The sequence below is a fragment of the Hippichthys cyanospilos genome, chromosome 1 (assembly GCF_059441005.1).
Source record: "Hippichthys cyanospilos isolate Australia breed blue-spotted pipefish chromosome 1, RoL_Hcya_1.0, whole genome shotgun sequence".
Taxonomy (NCBI): domain Eukaryota; kingdom Metazoa; phylum Chordata; class Actinopteri; order Syngnathiformes; family Syngnathidae; genus Hippichthys; species Hippichthys cyanospilos.
This window is the reverse complement of record NC_142369.1, coordinates 18597457-18611232: the sequence shown is the minus strand read 5'-3', so window position 1 is coordinate 18611232 and position 13776 is coordinate 18597457. Positions and strand designations below refer to the sequence as shown.

Genomic DNA, 13776 nt, shown 5'->3' with positions numbered 1-13776 from the left:
AAAGATACAGTAAAGACAAGAAGAATATAATAGTTAGGTGCATTTTCCGCGCGACACAGAGAGATGTCCACTGTCAAATAGCGCCAGTATTTTGACAAAACATTTAAAGTGGTGCCATAATAATGTAAATTTACCGAAAGGAATACACATGGATTGAGAATGGGGATAAAACAAAGCAGGCAAAATTATCGTTCTGTCACTCAGGGATGCCTCTTTGACCTCAAGAGGTTAGGAGACTTTTGGCGGAGTATGTTGTACGTAGAAGATATGCTGCTGCTTTCCACATTGGATTCGCCAGCATTTCGAAACCTTGTCAGCAAGGTCCCTGTTGCAACTAGCAATAATGACGAAGTAAACTTACAGTAATTTTCACTGTACAATTGCTACTACTAATAATAATAATCTATCTATAATACTTCTGGTCAACGTGTATCAAGGTGAAGCATACAAAAACTTATGTTAAACTACGTTAAATACAATACCGATGATGTAGGATAGCTGCTAGCGTTAGCCCCACTGCAACAATCTATTTTTTTGAAAGGTCTGTCCCTAACCTAGTCGACTGAACGTTAACATTGAAATTGTGGAATGCACTAACTGTTTCTGCCCAAAGCATAAACAATGCATCACTATGCTGTGAAGCTCACTAATACCGTAAATGGATGAAAATACAAAAAAGATTTTGTATATTGTCATGTCCTTAAAGGTTTACAAAACAATACATATCAAATTATATGTACTGTTGTTAGGCTTAAGACAACCTTTCACTGGATGAGTAGTAAGCATAATCAGCTACATTTAAAATGGCAAATACATATTTACAGTTATGTTGGTGAGAGTAATATAAAAGTAATGCAATGGCAGTGTAATGCCTTACTTTTCCATTACAGTCATATTGTAATGTAACGAATCCTCACAAGGCCCACTTATCCTCAAAAGGGTCACTGGCTCGCTGGCGCCTATCCCAGCTGGCTTCACGCAGAAGGCAGGGGACACCCTGAACTGGTTGCCAGCCAATTGCAGGGCATGCAGAGACAAACAACCATTCACACACCCAATCACACCTAAGCACAATTTAGTACAGTATGTCCAATACAACTGCCATACACGTTTTTGGAGTCTGGGAGGAAACTGGAGTGGATGGAGAGAACCCATATTTAGCATAATTGTGCTACCTAGTGGGCATGTTTTTAATTACATTCTGTTAAGCTTTGGACCTGCAGACAAAGAAAAAAAATCATAAATTCAGCAGTACTGGAAGTGATAACCCATTTCTGATTCAAGTTGAGAAGTGCTCTTATGTTGTGTCACACACGTTTAGAATATCAAGAACAAACATAGTCAAGTTTCAGTTCAATTTTTCAGCCCATCTAAGCTGTTGTGTAAGGGGATGCCAGAGATTTAAGGCGACCTATTCACCCAGATATTTGCAATGTACCCACAAGGGCCTGTCCCCTGTGTCAGGAAGGGCATCTGACGTAAAACTCACGCCAAATAAAATATGCGAATCAAACCTATTCCATACCGGAGTGGAGTTTCGGACTGGGTTGTTTAACAGGATCTTGGATAGTGAGAAGATGCCTGGGGAATGAAGGAGAAGCGTACTGGTGCCCATTTTTAAGAACAAGGGAGATTTTCAGAGTTCTGGTAACTGCATAGGAATAAAGTTAATGAGCCATACAATGAAGTTATAGGAAAGTACTTGAAGCTAGGCTATGGGCAGAAGTAAGCATTTGTGAGCATCAGTATGGTTTCATGCCAGTTCTGAAGTTACATTTTTTAAGTCACTAAAACAAGTACAGCAGAACATTCTCACTGCAGGGTGTTTTGCTCTGAGATGCTATACCAAATATGAAGAATTAATACTGTGTTTGAACTTTGCAAAATTTTTTTCTTAGGCAAAACTAAGTTAAACTAAGTAAAACGTTTATGTTTGTCAATGTTTGTGCCAGTGACTTTTCTCTTCGTTTGGTTGCAGTTAGCAGTTTAACCGCCACATGAAGTAAACAGAAATGAACTGAGTCATTTTTTTAATGATTTATAACATTTAAATTAATTCCAATATTCACGCTTTAACTTTGACAGCTGTCCTAAAAAAAAAAAATAGAACTAAAGAAATGTTTACAAACCAACAGCTTTTGAAGAACAAGTGAGAAAAAAAAAGGACTTTAAAATATGTTCTGTACAGCCCAACTAGTCTCACAATAGTGTTTTTTATTTATTTAGAAAGGAGGAATAATGCATATTAAAGAACATTTTAAAGGAAAACTGTAAATATGCCAGATTATAGCCCTGGGCTAATTTCCATCTGTAGACCTCCTGGCAGGTAGCGGTACATAAAAGACAAAGAAACACAAGAAATATGCAAATACAATGATCAGTACAGAGACAGTATAAGGAGACACATGTTACACAGAGAACAACAAAGACTGGACCAGGAAAATAAGGAACATACTGTATAGTAGAGTTCCATTTCATGTATTGCAAATTTCCATCAGACACTTTAAAAACTAATTTAAATTGCATCACCCCTATTGCGCATTTACAAATACCATGTAAATTGCACTAATCCCAACAGCATAGAAATATTGCAAGGCCAAGAGTCAAAAGTTCACAGGACTGAATCTCTCTCTTGCCACAGTTTTAGCTGTTTCTTGAATGTAGTCAGACTTGTGCTCTCCCTCACTGACAGGAGAACATGGATACTGTTCCATGTCTCTGAGCCCTGTGGTGACATAACATTTTGAGAGAACGATGTTCTTTTAAATTGGAGCTCACAGTCACCTCTGACTGCAGCTCGTGTCACACGAGTTGAGCCACTGACTGACTTCTGTCTGATGAACTCACTCAATGGTGGAGGGACCAGCTCATGTAAAACTTTATAAATCAAACAAGAAGATTTAAATATTGTACAATTTGAGAGACTTAATTAATTATATTTATCAAGAATTAGACAGTGATGACAGGACTGAGGTTTCTTATCGAGAATTTTTAACGCCCTTTTGTAACATGAGGTAAGAGTGAACCCATTTAATAGTGTGATCGCTGAATTTAAAATCGGTCAGTCTGGATAAAAGTTTTGAATGATTGATTGTATCAAATGCACGTTTGAAATTGATCAAAAACAGCAGCAACACAGCTGTTTCTATCCAAGTATCATTTGACCTTCTCGATAAAGAAGACAGTGTTGGTGGAATACGAATTGAGCAACAAAAAAAAAAAAAAAAACACTTGCTTTTATCCATCTAAGGGTGTGGCCATTTTGTCACTTAGTGTCAACTGAAAATGATATCAGTTTGCCAACATCACATGACCAAACCCAGATGAACGTTGAGCTGAGATCAGCATAGTGACATCACATGAGAGTACGTTCAAGTCTTGCTAGTTTTAACACCGCCAATTCTCACTTTAAATGTCACATACAACAGAACCAAAATTACTTAGACAATCTAAACTTCCAGAATGTGTGCAAGTAGTCCTGTGATCAGTTACTCAGTCACTTTTTGAGAAGAGTTTAAAATCTTACTGTGTGAGGAGCTCCAGCAGTTCTCTGTTGCCTGAAGAGAGTGCCAACTGCAGTGGAGTGACTCCCTCCTTGTTTGGAAGACTGATAGCCATCAGACCTCCAGGCTGACAAAGCAGCAACTCAGCCAGTCGATACAGACCCCATCGCACAGCCAGGTGGAGCAAAGACTCTTTGGGGCCTCGATCTGTGATAAGAGAACATTAACATTAAATCATAGCAAGCAATCACGTGAGTGATAAAGAGATTAAAGTTTAAATCATTTAAATTGGCAAGATTTAAATCATCAATGAGGCATGTATGTGATCTCTTTACAAACGGTTTTCTTATTCAGTAATCATTAGCCTACTTGTCATAGATTGATTTCTTCTACGGCCCAGCACTTAAATCACTTTAGCCCACTGACCTACTTTGAGGCAACGAAAGATGTTTAAAACAGCAGCGACGGCTTCTTATTTTCTTGTCAGCTTTCACCAGTTTAGCAAGCTCTGTTTCTCGAAGTCTTTTCATGACAACCTTTACAAATATACATTTGTATTGTGAAGGGTATTTTCAATTTGTTCCACCAACTCATCTTTTCAGTCTTCACTTTGGAGGGCTGCATTGGTAGAAAATAACTGTTTGCTAACATGATTCTGTCAATAGCTGCATACTTCAGCAAAAGAGAACAAACAGACCATATTATTAGATGACATGTGTTTCCGGCGAACTTGAACTGGACAGTTTTATATTGTGACGTGTCACCCTGTCATGATAGACCTCAGGCAAGAGTATTGAAAACAAAAACAAAAAAACAAAAAAAACAAACAAACAAACACAAAAACCTTCGTATTATACAGAAATGTTCATTTTTTGGAGTTGTTGAATTAAAACAGGGAAACTCATTTATTATGAATATTTGTTAAAAAACAAAACACAACACTTGGAAGAAGGCCATTTTCCGTAGACTCTAACACCTGAATTCACCCAAAAAAATTTTTGATTCTTATATTATATATATATATATATATATATATATATATATATATATATATATATATATATATATATATATATATATATATATATATATATATTGAATTTTTTTGAGATGGAGTACAATATTTGGGGTTTTCATTGGATGTAACTTACAATCATCAATCTGAAAAGCAAAGTCAATAGATATTTCAGTGTGTAGTGCATCGATGTACAGTAATACAATTGTTTCGTCTTTTCAACTTGTAAATTGCTAAAAATGAGGGGTTTTTTTTTACCATTAATTAGCTGCACCAATGCCACTTGTAGCCTAGGTTATGAATAACAAAAAAAAACCAATAACTTTTGACAGTGTTTAAAAAGGCTGAGCAATTGTATTCTATTATATTGTACAGGTGCACCCAATAACGTGAACATAAATCTACAGAATATAATAGTGTAACAGTGCTACTGGTCTAGCAGCCAGCAATGAAATCTGGCCCAAAACATACTCAGTCTAAATGCATAAATTCATAAGCCTTTTAATATTACTCCCATGTCGTTCAAACATTAGGGCTGACAACTAAGTGTAAATTTCACAAGGTGAATGTATTGGACAGATGTGGTCTTAGGGAGTGTGTAAGTCAATATTAGCATTGCTCATTCAGCTGCATTTAATAGTCTAACAGCATAAGTCAAATGCTAAAAATATGCCAAGTACAAGCCCTTTTGAATCTGATTTACTGCAGACATTCAGAGGGAGACACTGCAATGAAACAGGCTGCCATAATAAAATTAGCCTGAAATCGAGTTTGTTGTTTATGTGCTGTATAGGAGGGTGTAAACGACAATTTAGTTCATATGAACAGACGTTGGTATCTAGCAAACCTGGTGGTCAGCGCCCAAGCTCCGCCTCAGGCAATGTCCAGATGGAACGGCTCTATTAACCACATTAGAGGCTGCCTAATTAGCGATGATGAATTCAACAGAAGCACACATGTGAACATGATCACTTCCGATTTCAGTCCGGCAAGCAAGCACTGGAAAATGCTAATGAGTGGTGGAAAGGGACAGAGTTGAAGAGTTCGCTTTTACAGGCCTATTCTCTCAAAGGAAGCTCCTAGTTTCACTTATTGGCAAAACAGTGGATGCAAAACATTCTACACATTTTTTATATCATTAAAATTGATTAAACATTACACTGGTTGCATAAATTATGCACACACCCAAACAAATATTTTGTCAAAGCACCTTTAGCTTATTGTGCCTTATTGGCTAAATCAGCAATGTCAGTGTGGCATAACGATGCGAAACTATTTGCCCACTCTTCTTTGCAAAGGCACTCCAAATCTGACAGACTGCAAGGGTCTTCCGAATGGAACTGTTCAGAATTCCCTTCACCTGGACGAAGGGCTCAGTTTCAATAGGGGAAAGAAAAATAAATAAATAAAACATCCCCAAAGCATAATACTGTCTCTATCATGCTTCACTGTTCTTTTGAGTCCAGAGTGACGTACATAGCAAAGATCTAGATATAATTGACATTGTTTTCAAGAAATATAGCATGATTATACCAGTCCAGCCCACTTGAGAATAGATTTTCTTCCATGCAGACCCTGAGCTTAAATGAGTATAATACCCCTGGTTTAGGAAATTTCATTTGTTTTTTACTAAAGAGGCTTGGATGTTTTTCCTTGTAGGATCAGGCCACCTAGAGTCCCAAATAAAAAGACGAGAAACTCTTTTCATATACTAAACAGCCATTTAAAAAGGCATGTGTGGACTTATTATATAAACTCTATATCCACATGTCAGCACCTACTGTAAACTCCTAACACTACATGATGAGAACCCAAATACGATACCAAACAATAGCTGTTGTTGTTGGGTTTTTTTTGTTTTTTTTTTTTAAATGAAATGTGAATTTCATCTGACTATTTGACATACAGGAGACTATTGTTTAGAAATAAGCTCTCACCATCTCTACTGGGACTCCCAAGAATGTTCCAATTTGGAGGAATATCCAGATTAGCAATAGCGAGGGCCACACGTCGATCCATAGCCCAGCGGGAGCTGTGCTGGCCCAGGTTGAAGAGGCTGCTCAACTCTTTGTGATCCAAAGTGCTTAGACTATGTCCGTAGGTGACCAGGTGCTCTGCCAGATCCTGTGAATGATTATTACCAAATAAAGGCAAAAGGCGTCTTGCAATACGTATTGCGATATATTGGGCAATGTTTGTTCGAAAAAAATCTATGGCATATATATTAAAATGACTGGAGAAGAAAAAAACAAACAAAAACAAGGAAATCCCTCTTCCAAGCCCGGAGTTGCCCTCCAGGGTAGACTGCCCTCATAAGTTGGCTCGAATTGGAGCTGCGCATGCGCCTCTTCCACACTCTCTCTCACTCGACCAATCTCTCACTCTCCAGTCACACCATACACGCAACACTATTGTAATATTTAATGTGGTGTTTCTGAAGTGCTTGGAATGAATTAAATGTAAAACACGATTCATAAAATGACAAAAATCCTGATACAAAAGCCACTCCAGACCAAACTGACATAAGAAATGCAAGATTACAAAAGTAACACATTTCCAAACCGATAATCGACATGTAAGAAGTGACGCATGTTGCGTCACTTCGTATCACAATATATCAATATTACCGCCAAGCTCTAAAATATACATACACATAGCTTTGTATTTGTGATTTTTTTTTTATGGCAGTTAGCAGGCTGGTTCCTAGTAACCTTTTTCAGTGCCATGGAAAAGAATTATCATCTTTTAAAATAGTAAACAATAATGAACCATAAAATTCTGGTCAAATACATTTTTTTACCTAATATAAGCCAGTTGAGCATTGTAGTGAGCACTGAAAGAGTTAAGGAAAATCTAAAACAGACAGGGGGCGCAATTAGGGATTAGACCATACAAAATCCAACAATAACATTTTGTTGAAAATGGTTTTGCGTTTTATTTTATTTTATTTTGGAACCTGCTAACAGCTTGTGTCATTGTTTACATATTTACAATGTCAAAATAAATGTTTTGAAAAGGGTTTATTGTAAAACAACACGAGTGGAGACCTACGACTTCTTCGTGGTACGTTATGTTTCATACCTGTGCATCGTCTTGGACATATTCCAACATTGCGCCACCCACCCATGTGAGAGGTGTAGTTTCAGAGCTCAAGTAGGCTTGAACAGAGACCACCTCAGCAAGATTATGTCCTTGAAAAATAATAACACATACAAAATCATTATTTCGACTTATTATTATTATTATTTTCCCTGTATGTCATTAATGAGCTTATTCTGTACAACAATGGTAATCCTTTGAGAAGTAACCAGTGACACCAAAAATTTGGTAAATAACAAGTCATTCACAGTTATCAGAGAGCATCTAAACTTCCTTAACCATCAAAGCATCTTTACTGACTTTTAATTCCTACTGTGCTTGCATAGTTCCTTCTGGTATACCACGATAATGATGATTTATTTTCTCGACAAAGGCAGGAACACTTGGTCTTTAGCCACTTTTTGTGGCTTTTGTAGCAGTAACTCTGGCCTGTGCAACTGTTTGCCCTCTGTCTAACTGCACTGTTGCTCACTAATGTTGACATATTGTTTGTGGAGCTGTTTCCCTCCTGACAGGAAGTTGATAAGATTCTGTGCATTTCCAGACGTCAAGTCACAGACTTTGCGTGTGTATGTCTGTGTGTGAGTGCACATGCGCATGCACCCACTTACAGTACACAATATATGATTGGAAGGGTGATATATAGTTCATGGCTCTATCACAGACATAATAGAAAAGCCCAATCTTTCGAAGGAGTTCCATACTGTATGTAAAGATGTGGGAGTCTTCTTCAAGTAAGACACATAAGCAATACCAACATATAGTGGAACCTCAGATATCCATTCCCCACAAGGGGTATATCTTGGAGAAAATAATATGGTCAAGCAAGATTTGGGAATTATCTTCATGTGACATCAATCAAGTTGTACTCAAATCTTGTGTGATAATGTTAATGTGCATGTAAGTAGGCAAGGTTTACAAATGTTGCATGTCTCATGAAACTCTGACAAACAGTAAAGAGGAAAAGCATAAAGTTGAGTTGCTCATTAAAGGGATACTTTAATTATTTAGCCATTTTAAGCGGTACAGAACTAATATTTTGCCTATAATTAATTTGATAACTAAAGTACTTTTGTGTTCAGTGGTAAAACTTTTAAAAATACATTTTACCACTTATTGGCTACTGAAAATTGCATTACACGTGTCCAAGTCTCTCAGGCAATGACCTGTTTTCTGCATTTGGCTATGTGACAGTCGCAAGCTATGTGATGTCCTTTTCAGTCCACAGGATGTAGCAAAATGTGTTTCTAAAGCTATTATGTGTATATGAAAAATAATTTCGCGATCAAACATTTAATAGATAAATGTTGACATTTTACTGCAAAAAATGGCTAAATTAGCAGCTTATTCCTTTAAGTAGATTAAAAGCAGTCACGGTCTTTATGTAGGCCGCTTCCTATGTAAGCCAACGTCAAACTAGAAAATGTGCAATTCTTGAATAAATTGCATGTGACAGCAAAAACGCTTCAGGGAGAGTTGATGAATGGTGGAATGATGTGAAATATTTGAATGGCTTGAATCTGTGAAGTATTCTGAATATTGGTTGGAACGGTTTGAATAGGCCAAATAATGTCGACGATACAAGGGAAAAACTGAAAAAAGTGGAATTGTGGGAAGAGGAAAATGGCTACACCCATGGAATGGTTGGAATCAGGGGAAACGATCAGTTGGAGCGGTGTGAATCGGATGAGTAATGACTATGAAGAAATTTTGGTGATAACAGAATGAATTATTATAACCATGAAGTATTATAGGTGAAAAATATGGAATTATGGGAATATATGAATATTTATGAATTATTGGAATGATAAAAATGGTTCCTGAGGCGAAGTGAATAAGTTAAATGTTGTGAATGTGTAATGAGAACGCTCAAAATGTGAAATGTTAAATCTCCCACTGGATATGAATATTGAAGTGAAATTATAGAATTACGGGAAATATTAAAATGTATGAATTATTGTAATGATGGGAATGACCTATGGGGTAAAATGAAAGAGTTAAATATTATGAATGTGAAATGGGGAAAACTCAAAATGTGAAATATTAATTCCCATTGGGAATGACTGGGGAATACTCCCATTGAAAATTAATTGTGAAATATTAAAGGGTGAAAAATATGGATTTATGGGAAAATATTGGAATGTATGAATTACTGAAATGATGGGAATGATCCCTAAGGTGAGATGAATGAGCTAAATTGTGAAAATATATGTGAATATTGTAAATATGAAATGTAAAATCACCCAATGTGAAGCCAATGGGATTTTTGGCCTGGAAAACAGGGAATTGTGGGAAATCTAAATATTTTGGATGTGAAATTTTGAAGCAGTTATCGCATGATCAATTGGAATAATATGAAATTGGAATGGTGTGAATCGAAATTTGCCTTCACACAAATAACTCAAGTGATTTACTTACAATGTTAAAATTACAACAACACGGAAGTCAATTAAAGTCACAAAAGTGTGTTGGACTTTGAGCTTCAACGGCACAATCGCTCGTCCACGTACCTGGCACTATGAAACAGAGCATGATGTCGCTCTGAGCTCTGATGACATGGACTAGTGTGGATCCTTCCAGAACAATAAAGACTTCAGCATCTTCCAGGGTGGAATCCAGCCCCTCCAATAATGCAAACACCTTGGCCTGCCCCTGAGAGGAAAACAGTTGAAAAATGATGGTAGCTAGAAGGATTTATATATGTACAATATATGTTTATTTAAAAGATTTTTTTTTTCCCCCCGTGTAGATTTGTAAATATTTTAGTAGTACACTAAATCTCTTAGCAGATTTTCTCTGGAGGGTACATTAAAAGTTCCCCTCAATAAAAGCAGGAATGCCTTTTTAGTTTCTGGCACAAAGACCTGGACTGATCCCAATAGGCCAAAACACTTTGGATGCTGATTTCAGAAAGAGGAACGCGAATTAGAGAAGAATCGTCAAACACCAAGACATAGACTGATTGGAGCAAAACAAAGAAAAAAGTCAATAACAATAACGTATATAACAATATCTTTGTCAATTTCATGAGAGTAAATCTGCAATTATGAGGTTTGTATTGAGTTCTTCATCTGCTGGTCATTTAAGCACACCGAAAAAAGTAAAAGTAGGGACTTGATTATCTGCATGGTTGACAAAGGTATAAATAAATGTTACAAATTTGAAAGCATATCAATTGAATCACATATTGCTTGGTGCCATTGGAGAATGATGACTTCTGTCGTTTTTGCCATCGGTGTCTTCAGATAAATATTTAATATTATTATTTCAATAACATATACTGTGCTAACGAGTTACATACAATTATTTCAGCAAAACTTAAGTGTGCATCGTAGTGTTAGCCCCTTGCATTAATCAGTATCCAAGTAGCTCTCACTTTTAACCCTGCATTGGGCAACTTCAATTTGATTTAAATGCTTGGAATTTCTCTATTACAATTTTTGTCTCTCCTTCTCTCCAGGTACTTTCCTGACTCATTGAACCAGTAATTAATGCTATAAACCTTTTTTGTACTTGGGTGTGCGAACACCCCACATGACCAATCATATTTGAAAACCCCACATGACAAAAGCAGGGTTAAAAAGGTTGGGGACCCCTGGGTCCTGAATTCTATTAAGGTGTGAATAGGAATGTGCATGAATGTCCATCTACTTGTGGCATGTGATTGATCCTATTGCTCAATACCAACTCACTTTTTAAAGTCAAAATAAATATTTTCTAAATTTGACACACAACATAGAAGACTTTTTAAACAATCATTTTCAATTTTCTTTTTTATTTTAATCTAATATATATATAATTACTTGTTTGGCACAGTTTTTGCATCAATTGACCTTCCTATGTTACACAACTCACCCATTTTTTTTGTGCCTTAGTACTGAGGCACCATGTGGAGCAGCATTAGCATGTAATGCTACAATAGTGTACTGTTATTATTAATTCATTTTGGAAGAGGCATTTTCCATTAGAAATTTTTGTCTAAAATGGTGTCTACATAAAATTCCAACTGAACGATAAAAATAAAAGGCACGACAGACACATGAGAGATGTTTTCAGGCAGAGAATGAGAAAGGGACAATATTATGTTATTTGTCTGATACCTCTGACTAACTGTGAAAGAAATCTCTAAAAGAAGACTAGGACAAGCCTAGCTGCTAAGCAGCAAAAATAGTAACTCAGACCAGCCAAGATTGACTTTTCTATACCATGGAATAGGGAAAAAGCTTGGACGAATGAACTCGTACGTTCTCCAACGCTAATTCAACGCCCAAGCGCCCCTGCCTGGTTCCTATTAATTCAGCAAAACATTGCACATTACAAGACATAACAAAAAGAGCCAGTCGGGCGCCGCCAACAGCTAGGCCAAGGTCCCAGCTCACACTTTCCTGCGTCAACAGCTTTATCTAAGGACTGGGGCGAGTTGAACTCGGACTGCACACATGGATAGCAATGCACACTATTCTAGACAAGAAATAAGCACATAATGATAACAACCTAATATATGATTTCCTTCACACTAACCTAACATCATTCTGACTCAATTTCAGACATCAAATAGTGGCCTCAATATAGAAGATAGTATATGGATCATTCTGAGAAACATATGAAGGGAATGAGGTACCAGACCAAAAAAAAAAAAAAAAAAAAACAGGCTGTAGAACAGAAAGCAAGGTAAAATTCCAGTTACAAGGATGTCCTTAAAAGATGATGTTTGTGGAATATTAACATTGTGTGGTCAGAGAGGTGGGAGTCACAGTGTTTCCACTGGTCTCCTTTTTTCTCTCATTCATATTATTCCTTGTTTTGGTACTAAATGTCAGAAAAACATGAGATGAGAAACAGGGATGTATATTTGTGAAATATGGAAACACATATCCTGTTGGGGATTTGCCCTCTGAACTAGTTAGCAGAATTCTATTGACCAAAACCAGGGGGACTCCGGTAAGAGAGCACATCGGCCTTCAAGTTGAACTCAACCTTTATTGTGGCTATTTGGCTAGGTATGACTCGGTCACACTGGGCATTATTAAGTTGTATATTGTGATTCACTAATGCATTGCGATGAGACACACAGAGAACGGAAAATAGGAAACAGAAATTCAGCGCACCCTGTCAAATTAAAAGCATGAACTTCAAAATAAGATGATTACACGTCCCAAACTGAAGTGCTTGAATAATTCTTAACAGCCACAGCCACATTTGCCTTGCAAATATATAAAAACAAAGATTATTCAAGTGTCTTTCGTGTCTTCCGGGAGGAGCAGAAGTTCAATCAGGCAACTGCTCTGTTATAAATCTTGCCCCTGACCAGAACTTATGCTGTTCTGATATATTCTTCCTGGCTAGCGACTGTCGTAACCACTCTTCCAACAGGTACCTGAGCCCTCGGAAGCACAAGGGTTCGGTACTAGTAGCCAAGAGTATCATATCAGCTGCACAGTTCCATCTGAGTCCTACAGCAGGCTGTAATTAAGAAATTGCGATAATAATTGTGAGCGCGTTGCTGAAGAGCAAATATATTGCAGCAGGTGTTTGTTGTCCCATAGGGTACTGCATGTGTAGAACTATTGAGCTTGGGGGCTCCAATCTTCGTCAATAGTGGGGTAGCATATCGACTTACTCCAGCAACTTACAGACACTGTGTTTCTGTTTCCAGTAGATTCATGGCCTCCTGATCCACATGTGAACAATTGACCACTTTCTCATTGTGAAATGGTGAGACATTTACTTTTGATTGAGATCTTCTCTTTCCCATCGTTCGTTGATTTCTGCATCTGATAGCGTTGAACTAGTCGAACTTGAAAGGCGTAATTGCTGAGCTTTCCCTTGAAGCCACACGTTTAAGTCTTGTAGGTTGTAGGGGTTGAGAGTCGTGTTTAGCTTCCTGTACTGTTGTAGATACTCAATGAACCCATCTCTGTGGCACTTGAGTAGCTTACAAGTAAGTGATTAACATGCAAAAAGCAGTTCAATTCCATCCCTTGATGTCCCTCCAAAGAGAGTAACATGCTGACTAGAATGTTGCGGGAACTGATGTGTGGGGACAAATTCCACATTGCTGTGAAGTTGCTCCGTCACCACTGGCTGAGATTGGATTGGCCTGAGGTGTTGTTGTTGGATCACTGCTGGTGTCACCATTCCAAATGACATGGTTGAGGT

At 37.3% G+C, this 13776-nt stretch overlaps 1 protein-coding gene across 1 annotated transcript in view; it reads right to left on the bottom strand.

Moving 5' to 3' along the window:
• Positions 1-13776, bottom strand: part of arhgef28a (Rho guanine nucleotide exchange factor 28a) — a 51157-nt gene that overhangs the window by 34639 nt on the left and 2742 nt on the right. The window contains exons 3-6 of the mRNA XM_088417262.1: positions 10128-10269; positions 7600-7709; positions 6456-6642; positions 3527-3710 (exon numbers count right to left, since the gene is read on the bottom strand). Of these exons, the coding sequence (XP_088273388.1) occupies positions 3527-3710; positions 6456-6642; positions 7600-7709; positions 10128-10269 (623 nt within the window). The remainder of the gene's footprint in view (positions 1-3526; positions 3711-6455; positions 6643-7599; positions 7710-10127; positions 10270-13776) is intronic.